The sequence below is a fragment of the Accipiter gentilis genome, chromosome 29 (genome assembly GCF_929443795.1).
Source record: "Accipiter gentilis chromosome 29, bAccGen1.1, whole genome shotgun sequence".
NCBI lineage: Eukaryota > Metazoa > Chordata > Aves > Accipitriformes > Accipitridae > Astur > Astur gentilis.
Genome location: NC_064908.1, coordinates 6756899 through 6774203, shown reverse-complemented (window position 1 = coordinate 6774203; position 17305 = coordinate 6756899). Strand labels below are relative to the sequence as shown.

The 17305-nt window shown below is 38.2% G+C and overlaps 1 protein-coding gene across 7 annotated transcripts in view; it reads right to left on the bottom strand.

Annotated features, from left to right (window-relative positions):
- Positions 1–17305, bottom strand: part of CEPT1 (choline/ethanolamine phosphotransferase 1) — a 72886-nt gene that overhangs the window by 14904 nt on the left and 40677 nt on the right. For 6 of the 7 annotated variants that reach the window (XM_049832785.1, XM_049832781.1, XM_049832782.1 and 3 more), the window contains exons 3-4: positions 14313–14460; positions 13157–13298 (exon numbers count right to left, since the gene is read on the bottom strand). In XM_049832785.1, the coding sequence (XP_049688742.1) occupies positions 13157–13298; positions 14313–14460 (290 nt within the window). Of the gene's footprint in view, positions 1–5871; positions 5957–13156; positions 13299–14312; positions 14461–17305 lie in introns of all 7 variants that reach the window. The other variant, XM_049832779.1, reaches the window with a different exon arrangement.

Sequence of the window (17305 nt, the reverse complement as noted above, 5' to 3'; positions counted from 1 at the left end):
GCAACTGAGAAAGCTCACGGAAACAGTGACTAATAACTAATGTAGGTAACTCAAGTTTATAGCTTTCCTTGGATGGTAAAACAGGTTTCTTTTGGCAGCAGTAATCTTAATGCAAAATAAAGCAAGATCATATACTTCAAAAAAATTTTCAGATCATAAAAGACAAGGTATTCTGGAAGACAAACTCTTACATAAAACTGAGAGCCCAACCAAATCGGTGGAAGCAGTGCCTGGATTCAGGTTAAGGAGACAGCATTATCTTCTTTACAGAGTCATGGTACAACCTTTGCTCCATTGTCTGTAGTTCTGCACTCCCGAACTTAAAAATGGCATCGGGCAGCTGGAAAGGGTTCAGCAATGAATTGCAAGTATATTTGGTTAAAAACTCCTCCCTGACTTATTATAAGAATCTCATATTTCAGAACAAATATGAGTCTTAAGTTCAATTCTATGTAAAGAAAAGATTTTTTAACACCGCAGGGCTCCTTAAGACAGAAGACAAAGACATAAGACCAACTGAGGAGAAACTAAACACCTGACCTATCACCTAAATAAAGCATAAGTTCTTAATACCAAGGATGAAAGAGGACTGAGAACGTCCTATGCTCATTAAAACCACTGTTGGATGACAAAAATACACGCTCAACACCAGTAGAGTACATGTCTGGTGCTAGAATTATCCAGTGAATTTTTATTGCAGGATGTCAAATGGCCACTGCTTAGAAATCTAAGAATACAGGAATCCAGACAGGCAGCTTCTCGAAGCTAGACCACAAAAGGGAACAACATTTGGAAACAGAAGCTGGATGAAAGGGAGAAGAGGCACACTGTTCCTCTATTCCTTTAACTTGTATTTAAAATGACTATGCAACTACAGCATAAACTGGACTAAATCCATGGAGCTGCTAAAAGGAGCAGTGATCCCAGCTTTTCTAAAGACCGACCACCTTCTCACCCCAAAACCACCTGCTCAGTCCCTCTCTCTCCCTTGTGCCAGCACTACAGTGTCAGGCCATCAACTGGATCGGGGAAGAGGCTTACCTAAAACGACCCAAGCAAGAAAGAAAAAAAAGAAAGTTTCCTGTCCCAATTTCTAGCATATCAGCTTTCCTTATCCATTTTGCGTGGCCTCATGAATGATGCAAGCACAAAGGAGAGGGCAGTGGAAGGTCTACGCTGCCTCTTTTGGCAGCTGAATAAATAAACTGTGCTGAGTCAAAGTGACTGCGCAGCTACAGACTTAGACAAGGGAGTAAAAGGAGGAATAAATGGGAACAAGTTAAGGCTTCTGAATGCAACACAAGTGGACTGCTACTGTTCATGAAAGTCCTAAGTAGCCCTTAAAATGTAACAGAGTAAAAAAAGTGAAAGAATGCAATTAGCAAACAAAGTAACAATGGTTTTGTCAAGAAAGATACTGAGCAGAGGTAATACACAGCACTACCTGGAAAATGTTAACGTCAGGCAATGTAGAGGACATTTGTTCCTACACTTTAATGATTAACTTGTATTCATTAACTGCTTCAAGATAAAATGTGCTAGTAATAAAAAGATCCATAAATCGCCTCAGTCACCGTATTGTTTTTAAACACTGGTAGAACTGGGAAGGTACCTAACAAAATGACAAGACAAAAGCAGACCTGAAGGGAAAGTGGCTTGCTCAGTTTGGATGTAGACTGACTAAAGCCTTTCTGTACTCCCCTCGCTGGCCTTTTGAGGAAAAATATACATAGCTTGCTTTAGTGGCTAGGGAAATTATTTGCAAAGCAGGGTGATAACATTCCTGCTTAAATATTACATAAATAGTACTATATTTTTTTTCACAAAGTTCCATTGCACATTGGAGTGCCTCTTCCTATGATAAGGACTACAGAAAACACAGACTGGAGTAGTGGCTCATTTATCAACTAATAGTAGAAAATTATTTTGCTTCAATGCAAAAAGATGGGTACCACAAGGAAAACAAACCCATAGCACTGGGAAACCAAAAATGGGAAGAGGCCTTTGGTGCAGCAGACCCCCGCCCCCCATTTAATTACTGTACACAACCAGTAGCTCAGTACCATAAGCAGACCTGTAGGAAAGCAAAAACATTTCAAAGCCAGAAGGGAATTGGCCAGTTCAAAGTCTGATTCTATTTTGTCCTTGTGTTTGTATTTACTTACTCATCTAAATGATACAGTGGACATCCTAAGAAAAAACAAATGGCAAGAGCTAGCAGCATGAATTCTGCAGCTCAAGTAAGGGGGTTTCTTAAAGCCTCTTAACTGGGATATTTTCAGCAATCACTTGAGCCACACTTCCCTTAACCTGACAGTTTTTCTGCCTGATGTTTCCTGACAAATTGAGTCATGTCAGCATTGCCCAAACAGTTTATGTTGCTAGGATGATGCAGAGACATAGCACACAATATGTAGCAGATCCCTAATACCTACGAAATGAACAAAATGAAACAAACCATTTCCCCCAAGACATGCCCACACCACAATAGATGGACATAAAGTTATTGTAACAGTTCCTCAACAAAGCAGTCTAGTTCCAAAGATCTCTTCTTCAAATAAACCAGGGATTTTTTCATCTTCTAGAAAACACACAGAAGACCCTGAATTGAGTTTTTAAGATCATCAGGAACATCCAGACAAAGAACCAAGGAACAAAGATCAGACACCGAAGACAAAGCAACAAAGAATCTAGACTCAGTAGTTTAACAAACTAAAAATGCCAAGACAGAACATCTAATTGCAAGGCTGGGAAAAACATTGAAAATGACCCTGAAAAATACTGATTCTGCAGCAAACTAATGTTAGGAAAGAATTAACAGAGAGCAGCTCTGCAGAACTGAAGATAGCAAGCAGGGACTAGGTCAAACAATGTCAACACTGCACCAGGTACCTTTGTGAACTAAAGGCTTGTTTTGGGTCGTGGTGCTTTGTTGCCAGCTGGGCTTAAACCATAACAAAGCTGTAAACAATATTTAAGTGTGTTAATTCAGATAAAGTCAGGGAAGCATAAAAGCTGTGAGTTTTTAAATGCACATTTCATCCCTCACTCCCTGTCTGCCTAAATTCACAAAACAGCAGAATGCCTATAGAGCTTCAACAGGCATTCTCCAGTTCTTGCAGGGAGACTGCAATGGATTTTACTGCACACACTGCAACACGTTTTACTCTTAATCTGTCCTTCCTTGTCATGACGAACTTGAATGCAGATTACTCGCTAGTTTTCAAACATTAGTTTCCTGACATAATAGCAGATTATTAGGAACAGTATTATTTTAACTTATTTCCTATGAAAATCTTGAGTAATTTCCAGATTCATTCATTTTAAACACCTTAATTTTCAATTTCTCTATATGGTTGTGCTAAATTGTATTAAAACTGCCCAATTCCGGTCTTTGAAAAAGCACCAAAACATGAGGTAAAACATTGCAAGCAAAAGTCACATTCCAGCAGTACAAGTACTGAAGGGTGACATTGCAGAGATGCAGGAAGAGGGAGGCAAGGCTGAAGCTCTTTTTAATTCTGCATGTTTACACCTCAGGTTAGAGTAAACCTGTTTTAAGTTGATTCCCAAAATCTTTTTGTTTTCTATTGTTTAAAGCCTTCATGTTCTTTTAAATAATTTCTCCATAGGCTAAAGGCATAAGCAAACTTCATTAACAATTTAAGAATTTTTTCCCCTTCCTTGATGAATAAAAAAGCCTTACTGCCCAGCACATGCAAGTACAAGGTTTATCTGTGTTGCAAGAATTGTAAGCTATTCACTTCATATTTTGCCAGATCATGTAGTATTTTCAAGACAGGGCTATAGTATTATACTTTCTCAATATAAATGTTTGTCACATGAAACAGCTATCAGATGAAAAAGAATAGCATAAATACATATTTCCTGTAGCTTAACTATCTTGGGGATGGTGCATTATTGAAATAAAAATCTATACCACCTGACCTCAAACTGTGTAAAATAAGCGTGATGCTTTGTGTGTTCTGGGTGAATGACTTAGAAGCAGCAGCATCTTTACTTATTAGTTAAAACTAAAAATAAAGATGCCAGAAGGGATCTGAAACTACACATGCAAGAATTTAAGAAGATAATTAAGTCTATTCTGTAGTTCAGTATGCCTAAAAACGGGTTAAAATTAGCATGCACGAGGGGACTTGTCACAAGCAAACACTTGGCATTCTGTAACTGGAGCAAAAGTGACAAAACGGTCTGCTTGGCTAATCCACTACACACACACTCCTACCAACCACTGTATTCATTTGTTTGTAAAACAGATTTCTTCTTGAATGGCGAAGGCATCCTTTCCAAGGGTGGAGACCATAGGTGGGGTCTACAGACTGACATCTCCATCAGCTCCAGGTCACCTGTGCAGAGAATCAGAACTCCTCCTGCTCCCCTATTAGATGGCAATTTGTCCTCATCCATTTTAAACAATTCACTTTCATGACAATTTAAGTTGCTTCCTCTCATGTAATTATCATACCAGTGGGAACTTTGGAAGTCTCTGAATGTTTTGGCACTAAGGGATTTTTTTTTTCCCTCCCCTAAATGACTTCTCAGGCAGAGTCATAATGCTGTTATCACAACAGGCTAAAATCTTGATTAAGCTCTTCCTTCCTTCAAGTTATTGCTTGCTACATTACCATTTCCTGACACTAAGTATTTCCAACCTTTCATAATTTTTAAATACTTTGTTGACAGTTTATGTCATCTGACTACCTTCAGAGCATGCCTAACTGGCACTTGGCTTAAATTGTCAGATGCAGCCAGTGGATGACATACACCATGATTTACGAGAATGCTGATATTGTTGGATCTAAAGTAGAGCTGATAATTAGACTCTAATAGCCTCATGAAAGCAGAGATTGTGCTGAACCATTAAATGAAAAAAAACCACAGAAGAACAGCATAATTTGCATCAATGCAAGTTTAACAAAGGGTATGTAACACCCCCCTCCCCCCCCCCCCCCCAAAAAATAATCTCAGTTTTACTTAAAATCTCATGCAGTTCTAAGGTAGCTATCAAAAAGCTATTCTTATATCCTCAAACATTTCAAGGGAAACTCCTGGCTAACAATCCAGCAACTATGAGAAATTTCAAGGAACCCAACCTACTTACTTTTAATGATACCATTTTATTGGAACCCTGCCTGTATACTGTATTAAAAAAGGTGAAATAAAGAAGAGAAATTCCTTTCTAAAGAGTAGTAAACCAGAATGGAAAAGGATATATTTAGCACAGACATGAGGAAAAGCATTTTGAAAATAAAGACAACCCGGAAATAAAGTTACTTAACAATGAAGCTACAAGCACAGTTAAGCAACTAGACTACATGGATGAAGTAGCATAGTTCAAACCACGCATTTTTAACCAGTAACTGGTGACTTTTTAAGCTATTGCACTGCATACAGTTCCCCGAACTAACTAAGCAATTCTCTTTTCTGGTGGAAAGGTATTTAAACAGCAACAACAAAAAGTTTCTACAACTTTAAAAAGTGGTTCCAACAAAATTATTCTACACCCACGCTTACAGAGCTGCTTCCACAACCCTGGTTATCTTTTAGGGGAAGCCAGACTGTGACAAAATAAAAAGAAATGTTTAAAGCAAACTTTTCTGTTTAACAGGCAGGTTTTTGCTTTGTTTTCAAGTAAAACATGATGCTTTCAAAAAATTTATTTCTGGTTAGATAAGATTTATACTGCTCATTCATATTTTGCAGATTTTTTTTTTCACCTCGTATTAAAGCACTTGTGAAATACCCTTAGAAAGATGTTTTTCATATACCAGTTACTATGTGCATGACAAAGGTGCTGTCTCTGCTTAGTCCATGCTATTGCTTGCCAGGTAGCTTTAACGTTCACTTTACCGTATAGTTCCAGAACCAGGGCCCCAGAGTTCCTGTGAGAAGCTGGATTGCTACTGTACAGAGCATAGACTCCGTAACATCAAATCTATGTGTGAGGGAAAAAAACATTTCAAAACATTTTCCTGAGCACTTCAGTTAAGTGGAGCCATTAGAACGGATCTTCAGTCATGGCATAAAGAACAAAATCCAGACAACTACTGTGCAGCATTGAGATAATTTAAAGGGTAGGTCAGAGGAAGGGAATTAATGACCACAAAAAATGAGAGTATTAATGAATGAATAAAAATATCGTAACCCGCATAGTATTTTACAGATTTAAAACCCCATTCAGAGTTCCTGCAATTTACAGTATAACTCCAACACAAGGGCAAACACAGTCATCAGTGTATGCATGAGGAAACAAAATGAAATTCCTTGCTCTAAGTCACAGCAAATAAAACTCATAATCAAACACAATCCAGGACCTCTCATCTTCCTACCTCACGCTCGTATCTCCAAATGACACTGAAGATATGAATTCTTCATCTAAAGAGGCTACTGCATATTTTTTTTGTAGAGCAGAAGCACAGACTGCATCTTGAGTTTGCCACCTCTAAGGGAAAGCAAGAAGCTACAACTCCCTGCTCACGCAACTCTTTGGCTTCTTGGCAAATAATGTGAAAAAAAGGCAAGTGAGCTCTGGACCCCTACTCAGAACTCTGTTCTGTACACATGGATTTTTCACCCCTGACAGAAAGGGATGAAAAGATCGCTGTAGCCAACAGAGCCACAACTACAGGACATACTCCTTATGCTAAAATGCAGATTTATAGCATTTTATAATTAAAATATTTTGAAGTGTGATCAAATTAAAATTACATCAAACCATCTAGCTTAAAAAAAAAAATCAACAATGAGATTCAGCCACAACAGAGATCCCATTTATTGCAGTGCTTATCAAAGTATACTTGGAACAGAAGCAGACTGCTATCCAGTAACATGCCAATTGATTAAAAAGGTACATCAAAGAAACAAAGTTCATCGTGACCACACTGACAGAGCTTAAGTAGTACAGTAATGATGTGCAGTCCCATGCCTGCTGAGAGGGTACGCAATTTTCGTCTGATAAGCATTTTCAGTTTAATTATCACAGCACAAAATACAGTATAGTTAGAAAACATAACATTTGGTATTTTAGGGAATACAGGAAGAGAAAGTCACATATACAAACAACACAGCTAACTTTGGTACTTTCAGACAGCTGCAGTTTGTTTTCCCTTTCTTCCCTTGTTACTTTAAGTGATATTTGTAATTCAGACATGGATTCATTTTTTAAATATTATCTGGGAAAGATTAAGAGGGGGCCATCAACCTCAGCATATGCTTAACACTACTTAGATGTTGGCAGTGACAAGTCTTATTTTGTATGCTGTCTGCTCTGCTGGGTTCCCTTGTCAAGCTGGTGAGAGTCTTGAGCCAATTAACACACAATTGAGTAGTCATGCATCTAGAATATACTCATCAGTGCTCATTTATTGAGTATATTCCATAAGCAATTCTTAAAAGGTCCTGTTTGATTAAACAAGCCATTAGACTTTACAAGGGCAACCACTGAATCAAATTTCAGAGTTTAGAAACAGCTGCGGTCAATTCTTTCCTTGTCCAGAATGGCGAACTGAAAGGATTTAATTTGAAGTTGAGAGATGTCCTGAGAAAGTGAACCAAGAACAACAGGAAACAGATACTTACACTGGAGATTGCTCTGAAATCAAGTCAATCACTACCAATACAGCTGATCTAATACAGCTTCTTTCTAATATTTTGTGAAACTAAGGGGGGCATTTGTGTACTACCCTTCTCCTCCTCCCCAACATCCAGAATTCCTTGCAACAGTCCAGTGTAGCAAAACACAGCAGACAAGAAAAACACTCTTGCCTCATCAGAAAACAGAAGTTATGAGGATGGAAAACTCAAGGGGGTATGTCTACTATTTAATACTCTGCATAGCAGCACTCTGGTCTGAGAAATGATGATTCTTCCATCTGTTTTATGCGTATCTACTAAGCATGCAAGTGGGATTACTCAGGCTGGGCAATGAACTACGAATCTGAGCATGAGACAAAGGATTGTTTTCTTAAGGGAACCACTGCAGCAAAACAAGAATGTTCATCATCAGAACGCGAGAGAAAAAAGGCTAAAAGTCACATGCTAGAAGTCCAAATGCTTAGTTTTAAAGGTTATTACAGAGTTTAATCTTAACTCATTCCAATCCAGCATTTTCACTTGGACGTAGTGAAACACAAATAGCATTAATAAAGCAAACTGTACAGAAGAAAAAAATAAGTACATAAATTAAAACTATTTCCAGCTACTGGAAATTCACGTTGAGGTAAAAATAATATTAAAAATGAGCCATAAGCTTTTCTACTTTCCTTGTTGTAATGCACTTATGATGATATGTAATATTTTCCTTTTGCTGCTCACTAACATAGATTAAAAGTTGTACAGGTCAGACGATAGCCACATGCTTCACCTCATTATGTTGAAGCTCACTATTTCACAGAGCAGTAGGAATATCTTTCAATGATAACGGCAGAAAAATCGGCAGCAGCACCTCTGCACGTGACTGTTTTGTTCCTGGCTTAAAACAGTTAAAGGACTTGTGAGAGGGAAAGGAAGAAGGGGGGAAGATCATGATGTGGAAAACCCCCCTCAACATTTATGTCAGCCCTCAGCAATTTCAGCTGTATGTATTAATGCTGTAGCAAGGCACTTACACATATTTATATGATGCATACCAAGCACTATAGAAATGCCGGCAGGTGGCAATGAACAACTGAAGTATGCAGAAGGTGGCAGGTTGCAAGCAGCAAACTTAACACCTACCACAACAATAGTTCAACACATACTTCTTGCAAGCATAGAGAAACCAATTCCCCCTGACATCAGGAGAGACTCTACTGAGCTTCAAACTTTCCTCTGCAAATAACCAAGGTGTTAAAGTTCAAGTAGTGTTGGAAAAAAAACTCATAAAATTGGAAGTTTTAAGCCCAATAATCATGGAGGTTACTGCCTTATCTCCTACCATAATCCTGAGAACCTGAAGCTGTTCCCAAGAGCAAGAACTCAATGTGCTAAACTTTGACTTGGAAGGCTTCCATCTCTGTATTTTGATATTTGGTGTGAATTGTCTATCCAAGACAATACAAACTCCTTTTCTGCTAACTGCTAAAGAGGAAACCTTCATTTTAGCAGCTTTCTGAAATATGTACTCTCCTTCATACCTCAGTGATAGTACTGGCAAGAGGTCTCGAAAGATTAACCAAATTAACTTTCTTCTCTTCCTAAACCACCTCATTATCAAGTGGGCTCTTGCTCATGTACAACTGCCACAGTGTCACTGAACAAGAATGTTCCCCCAAATTCTCCAACATTCCTCAATAACGGCTGTTTTGTTAAACAACCTCCTGAATTCTTCTGCTTTCTCTAGGGATGATTATTCAAACAGTGAAGTAACATTTTTAGCTTTTCAGTTATATGAAAGCTGGTAAGAACTGATGCTTCCTCTCAGTGTTTACTGATATGCCTTTATGAAGCATCCTTAGGAACCAATTTCCCCCTCACTGTCTGTGTATATAGTTACATATATATATATATATAAACACATACACGCCTAGTTTCTACTATCACCAACTCTCCTCCCTACTTCAATTAAAAAAGGTTGGGATAAACCAGTAATGCAATAACTCATAGGAGAAATGCTGGAGACCATGGTGCAGCAACATCCTCATGTCACTGGATTTTTAAAATATGATTTAGCACTTCCCGTCAGTCCAGCATGGACAAACATACAAGGTCTTTACCTGTGCAGTGCTGTGTCTCCTGTTTCTTAAGACAACACTCCAGTTGCAATGCAGAACCCATCTCAGATCTGACAGAGACTAATAGTTCTAGCTTCACTTCTAACTATCCTGGATTTGAGACAGGTCCTGCAGAGTCAGACTGTCTGCACACTGCCCTTGTAAGGTTGGATACAGCACTGAACCTGCATAAACAGAGACATCTCCCAATATAGTTCCTGAGGCCAGAACAGTGAGCAGGTGCAGTACTGAATCCAAGTGGAGTAAATTTGGGTCTGGAAGAACCAGAGGTAGTAATCACAACTGGACTCCAGCTGACATCAAGCAAATTTCTTTCAGGGTTTGTGCACCATATTCCCTAATGCTTCTGGTTTCTGCATTCCTGAAATACTAAATCTGCTTCCACAGGGACATGTGGAAGTCCATTGGGGCTAGCCAGTTTGATTTTTGTGATATGCAGAAGAAAAATGCACTTTTTCCAAACCAGAGATGCCCCCATTATGGCACAGCTGCACCCATACAAGATTAAGCCTGAAACAAAGCTCATTCTGTACTGCAGCACAGCAAGTCCACAATCCAGATAAACCAGTTACTGTGCTGAAAAACAGAACAGAACAGAGTATTTGCACTGCTTTAATATTGAATGTTTTCCTGCAATTCAGAATCATCTTTTTGTTTCTTCAAATGTGCAGTATATTCCTGCTCTTTCACGAGCTCATTCCCAGGTTGGGTGTTCATTCTTAAACGAAACTATCTATGCTGTTCCCTGCTGCCTTTGCACTGTTGATGTTACTGTAGCAACTTTTACTGCAGCCAAGCCAACTTGCTTTGAGACACCTCCTACTCCCTCACGGGGTATTTTTAAGCAATACTGACCTCTAGCTACTTTTGTGAGCTATTTAACCAACTCGGGTTGCTTTTTGAAAAGTCTGCATCAGCTGCCAAGATCTAATAAAATTATATGATCATGTAAAGATGGAGACATATCAGTGGGACCTTACTGTCTCAACTGATTATTCTACAATCTTGATGTAGTGCAGGGCAGCTCCCTGCAGCTGTCAGTGCGACGAAAAAAGAACCAGCACAGTTGATGTATTCAGTAATTAGGCACAGACTAATAGCTTTCCTACTCCACCTGCAACAGTCCATAGGAATTTAGCAGAAGCTATCCCGCTTCCTCCTCCCTCAGGGTGAACACTCCTGCTCTGCAGCTAAAGTCTGACACAAAGTGCACAGCTTCAGTGACTTGTCAAGGCTGGTAAAGTGACAGCATATACAAATCAGACATTCTGTTCCACAAGCATACACTTAACTTGACACACAAAATTTGTCCTTTTTTTTTTAAAGACAATGGACTTTTCCAGCAAGTGAAGTTGATTATATATTTAACTGTTCAAGTTTGAGCTGTCTGTAAGATGTAAAATACTAATCTTTCCCTTTAGTGGTCTGCTGCTCTTCTCTGAGCCATTTCTAATTTGCCTATTGAGTTGATCTTTAATGAAATACAGTTTCTTGGACATAATCTCATCACAGAAATACAGTAAGTGATAACCAGCTGTGTGCTCTTTCCTGCTTCTTTGGAATAGAAGGCAAGTTAGAAATGCTGTCACGTTTCCTAAATCATCACTACTGTTCACAGCCCCCTCAGTGTATCTTTGATGTAGAGTTACTACTTAGGATACACAGACAAAGAAAAGCCACTGTGCACTAAGACCTTTTCACCTCCTCTCAACAGCTGTCTCCGATTCCACTTATTCAGGAGTAAGAATACCTAAGCCTGTGCACTCCAGTGAATCTGAAAGGGTAGATAAAATATATAAAATATAGACTGTTTTTTCAGTTTTACGATTGGTGAAATGAAAGCTTCACAAAAAAACCCTAGTATCAGTGAAAATCAGTTAACTAGATAAATAATCTCAGAGGTTTTGCCATAGAAATGAATATCAGCTTATGGCAGCCTATTAACCTTATGACATGGGGCAAATGAAGAAACAAATGTTTACTACACAGTGCTGTCCATTACCTAAAATAATGACACACATACATTTGTGTGCTCATTGCCTTCTCAAAATTAGCTACATATTGATGGATCATCAAATTCTCATAAGATAAGGCCATGCAGAACTATAGTATCTGCTATAAAATGCTGCCACCAAAACACACACAAAATCAAAAAGCAAAAGTTACAGTGAATATCAGCAGTAATGTACACATTTGTCTGGAGCAAAAAGCAAATTCGGTGGTTGTGTCTATAAAGTCAAGCACATGCCAAGGTTGGGGTTTTGTGTGTTCTTTGATCAATAACAGGAAAACTTTAATTATCAGGGCCCCGTAAAGTTCAAAGGGAGCTAAAAGCATTCAGTATTGAGACCTTCAGTACAGCTTGAAAGTGAGAAGCCTAAAACAGTAAAAGATTTAAGCCAGATGTCTTACTTTAAAGATTTAAGTATCAGAATTGAATTGAAACTATCTGCTTTGGTGTAGTCAGAATTAGAATGGAGGTCTAGATTTTTTCTTTTCTTCCTCCAATAGACATTGAAAACTGCTCCAATGTCTTAAATTTCTGAGCAGAAACACAGAAGTTTCTCAAGAGAATGTGCATTAGTACCCTGCCAATAATAGCTGTTATAGACAAGAGGTCCATATTTGTACTGGTTTAGCAGTATCTGGGTACCTATAGATCAATAACAATAGACTGTAAATAAATAGTGCACGTTGTAGCATTGTTTCAAAATCCCATACAAATGAAGGGCAAATTTCAGAGGCTTCCAGATGCAAAAATCATTCTGTAGTGTACTTATTTAAAATATATTTGTTAGATCTATGAATGCAAACACAGAATAAACATACATTTCCACATTAAGGCTAGTTTCCCCACCTACGCTCACCCAGCAGTAAACGGGATTTCAGCTGTTGACTTTCTTGGCATTGCAGTTTTGGTCCCGTTATTGACAGAACCATGACCTACACTAACTAAAAAGGATTCAGAACTTTAAATTGTAGGCACAATGTCAATTAAAACACTATATTTTAAGAGTTATGGTTAATAATAAAGATTTACTATACGCCATCACAAGTCAATCAAGATCAATCATTAAGTAGTTAACCGAATACTAAAGCCAGACTGCCACCATCTGACAAAAGCATCCTATTCTTGGGGATGAAACACCAGGTACTTTCCCTTATTTATTTAGGTTTAATTCACATCAGAAGTTCCTAATTAACTAGTATGACAAAAGGATATTTTACCACTCCTAACACAAGCTAAGTAACTTTCAGTAATAATTGCAGATCCAAAAGATAATAACTGCTACAAGCTCTAAGTGTGTATATACGAATACAAACCATTTACTACTGCTCTAAGGATCTGAACTACAATCACATAAAGTGCAACTAGACAGGAAAGCATCCTAACTTTCAGTTTTATTTTCAGCCAAGGTACTTACATGCCAAAGCGCAATGTTCCAGAGACGTATGTCTGCCAATGCGCGCAGTAAAACATGAATGTTCCAGCAAAACAACAAAAGAACATCCAGTCAGGGTTCGTTCCCAGCTGCACAGCAATACAAGTTCCCAAAACCACAAAGACTGCAGAAGAAAATCAGTCACATAGTAAAAATACAAAGTGTGTATGTGTGCAAAGATCCTTACCAGAAACAAATCTAACAAAAGGACCCAGAGAAGGAGAGACAGTGTGAAGGTATCCTGATTTGTTTTATTTCACAGACATAAGAGATTAACATTTCCATTTAAAAAAAGTACAGACTGTAAAATGTATATTTAAATTCATATCAGTTATCAGAAGTCCTGAATATTGAGGGTTTCTTAATCTCCTACATTTTTATTGAACTTCATGGGATTAGAAATCAAGGGACTCGAGTGATATATGCAATTGCAGCCTGCAGCCAGAGTTTTGGGGTTTTCTCATGTATCCAAGATTTGCTGGACATATTTTTCCCCATTTTCTGAATTTTTATTAAGCCATTAAGAAAATCTAAGGTCTGTCACTTAAGATTCATAAGGTATCTATGCTTTCCCCTCCACCTTTCAAATACATGACTTTGATAAAGTATTTGTAAAAATTTAAAGCAGAAGAGCTTTAGAATTTAAGTAACCGAAAGCATCTGATCATTCTCTTGAAATGGCGTTAAACTTCAGGCTGGCTCAATGAACTCTACCTACGTAGGAACCAGTCTTGCTGATTCTAACCTTGAACTCAGACTTCTACCTTCCCATTGTTTAGGCTTCGTACCTGTCTTGCAATCGTTCTATATAGATTCAATCTAACATAATATAGCAAAGCATTTTGACAGCTTCTTACAGAAAATTTTTTAGAACCAAGACTCTGATAAAGCATACACAGAAGACTGCTGGCTCAGACTGAATTAGTCACATGCTTAATTTTTTTTTTCAGTGTAATACAAGAGAAGACATTCAGTTGATTAAAAATACTGTCTATGGAAATAAGGTTGACTGAAAAGCTAAACATTCAGCAATATCAGCTGTCCTCTTCTTCAGTAAAGAAGCATTTTTCTGTATTCCAGATTTGACTCCTGAAATAGAGTCATTTAATCCTCATACCTCAATTAAAAATGACAATACCTGTGGAAAGTGAATCACAGCCATGATCAAAAAGTTCTCCTAATGGAGTACTGCTATTTGTCCTTCTTGCTTGTTTTCCATCTATAGCATCCAGAGACTGGTAGATGAAAAGGCCACATGCACAAGCAATGTATGCCCAGGGAGGTGCCTAAGAAAGAAAGTCAATGAGAGTAAAAGATTTTTTAAACCTTAAAACACAAAAAAGCCTGAGGTTGACCTATTTTACACTCTCATACAGTAATTTTTCATTTACACACACTTCCTCATCACATGCACGGACTTTTCAGTAGCTGGTCCTTGCAAGGACAAGCAGAGGGGGTTATGACATGTGAAATGGAAGTAAAAGTGACAAGAATTACTAGCTTAGATTAATAGATACAGCACATTTTCTAAAGCAGGAAGCTGCACTGTACATCTGAAAAAAATTATAGCATTACATTTGCAAAGTGGTGTGCAGTTAAGTTCTTGTCTTGCTTCTATTTCCAGTCAGAGTATGTGCAAATTGTCCAAGTGATTTAGAAACTCAGAAAACTTTCTTAGCCCCCAAAACATGCAGCTGTGTCATAAAGACTGAGCTCATCTTCAGAAGACCTCAATGAGGTGTCACGTACTGAAACACTGCCAAGTACAGGGTATTACCAGGCTGCAGTGGCATTTGAGAACTATGTCATTTCAAATGGATCAAACTTTTAGAGTTCAAGTTTAGCTATTACATTTTCCAAGATCTGTAAAGCTTCAGTGCTCTGCAGTACAGCACCTCCACCACCAATTGTTTTTTCTATTATTAGGTAACAGCAGCTTTGTCAAATCTATGTTAATAACCCTTAATATTCACATCCTGTATAGCAATTTTTATTTCTACAGACACACAAACAATACCAAATCCCTGCTAGACCAAAGACTACGATTCAAGCTTTTTTTCAGTAGTTGAAGCATAAACCATTACAACTACAAAAGCCAGAGGGTTGCCATTAGTCTGTCTCAGTTTACACATCCATAAAACAGATATTATTGGATATTTTGCAATCTTCACACTTGACTCACTTTATAAAGTGAGCATTTATGAGCAGCTCTATTTTACAGACCACACCAGTAAAGCCCAAATACAGCTAAGTAGCTTAATCAAGCTGACTTTGCTCTCAAAGTTCTGGAGTCCAGCTTCTTTTGGTCTACACAGCCATGACTCATTTGTAGCACATCAACTTAAATATATTTCTTTCTACAGCTTGCACTGTTCCTGCTACTGCATTTTACTAAAACAGTTCATTCTGCCTCAAAAGCTAGCACCATGCTTGGCTTTTAGCAGTGTATCTACACAAACCAGCACAAGAAAATAGGTAAGGGAGAAATGTGTCACCCAAAAGCAGATGACCGCATTTGGACAAGATTTTGATGCCACAGAATTCCATCCCATGATACCATTTCTCTTTCTCATGTATGAATTTTATATGCAATGTTTAAGTTACCTTCATGGTCATGCAATTTCTCTCTATAAACTTTAAAAAAAAAAAAACAACACCAAAAATTCAGGTACCATTCCATTGCTCAGCACTTTGCTAGCTGGGGTCCCCCCAACTAAGCAGGCAGTAGAACTATTTGTAGCTCATTTTCTTTTTGCCTACCGTTGAAGCTGTAAGTGATAGCTATATTCCCTTGGCTACACCTTTCATCAACAGGAAGAGACAAGTCACTTGAAAAAAGCAGAACTAAAACTGAGCTACAAGGAAGAGAATTTACATCTGAAAGCAATAGTGCTTTCAGAAAAAAAAATAATCTGTTTCTGGAATTTCAAAGCCCCATTTTCTTTCCCAGACAGCTACTTGACACTTAAAAAGCACAAGCTCACAGCTCCACCACTGAGATGGCATCCTCCCTGTCGTGCCAGCATGCAGGGCTACAGTGCCATATGGCAAATCAGATCAGGCTGAAAGCTACCTCAGCAGAAAGTTATTTTTCAGCTAAAGTGAGAAGTCAATCTCATTCACTTAGCACAAAGTAACTCTCAAACTGTTAAACACGAAACAGTGTTTTAATTCAGCAGACTACAGCTAACACTATGACTTTCTGACACCAACTGTAACTTAGTGCGTGCTTCAGAAGTTTAATTACCAACCAAAATACAACTATACTCTAAATCTTAAATTATGCTTTGGTTCAGTGGCCTATACTAGCTGCCAAGTTGCTGAAACAGATACAGGAGGAAGTCTCGCTATCAAACTGGATTTCAGAGTCTCACCTTCCATATAATACTGCTATGGTAGTAAGCAGCAAGTTAAAACCAAGCCATGCCATAGTCCAAAAAAGAAAGGAGCTCCTCTAAGTATTCACTGCTCAAGCTTAATATTCACTTTTTATCTTACACCTGCCAAATTCCACAAGTTATTGCAAAACTAACTATTTCAACAGATTTCTACAAGAGGCAAACACCCCTTTACTATGTCATGTGGAACAGGGATGCAGAGTGTTGAATGTGCCAACCTACATGGGTTTTTTCAGTCTGGCTGGAAACAAACTGTATGCCACTTGACTACGAAGCGTTTTCCCAACCTCAGTTGGAAGTCTTAGTTACGAAGGAATTTAGATACTGTAAAAGCTAGAACTCATGAGACATTCTCCAGCTATTTGATATGCAATACATTTGCTGTACCAAATAATTCTTTTTTTCAGTGCAGATAGGAGCAGCTTTTAAGATTCAACATTCATGTGACAAAACATCTCCAGTGCACAAAAATGAGAGTCTTCAAGTGCCTTACCAGGTCACTTTAGTGAGAGACAAAAGTCTTTGAAACTAGTAACTTGAAACGTGTTGCAAAGACTTTTGTACCCCTGAAACCAGGAATTACAGGAAGTTAAGACAGTTCTCCTGAGGACAGGTCACGAGATTTTAGTGCTTTCAGAACAAAGAATAAAACTGCTGACTTTTATCCAGCCTTCTCACAGCACAGACTACTCACAGCATGCTGCTCAAGAAGACAACTTTGTGTTCCCACAGC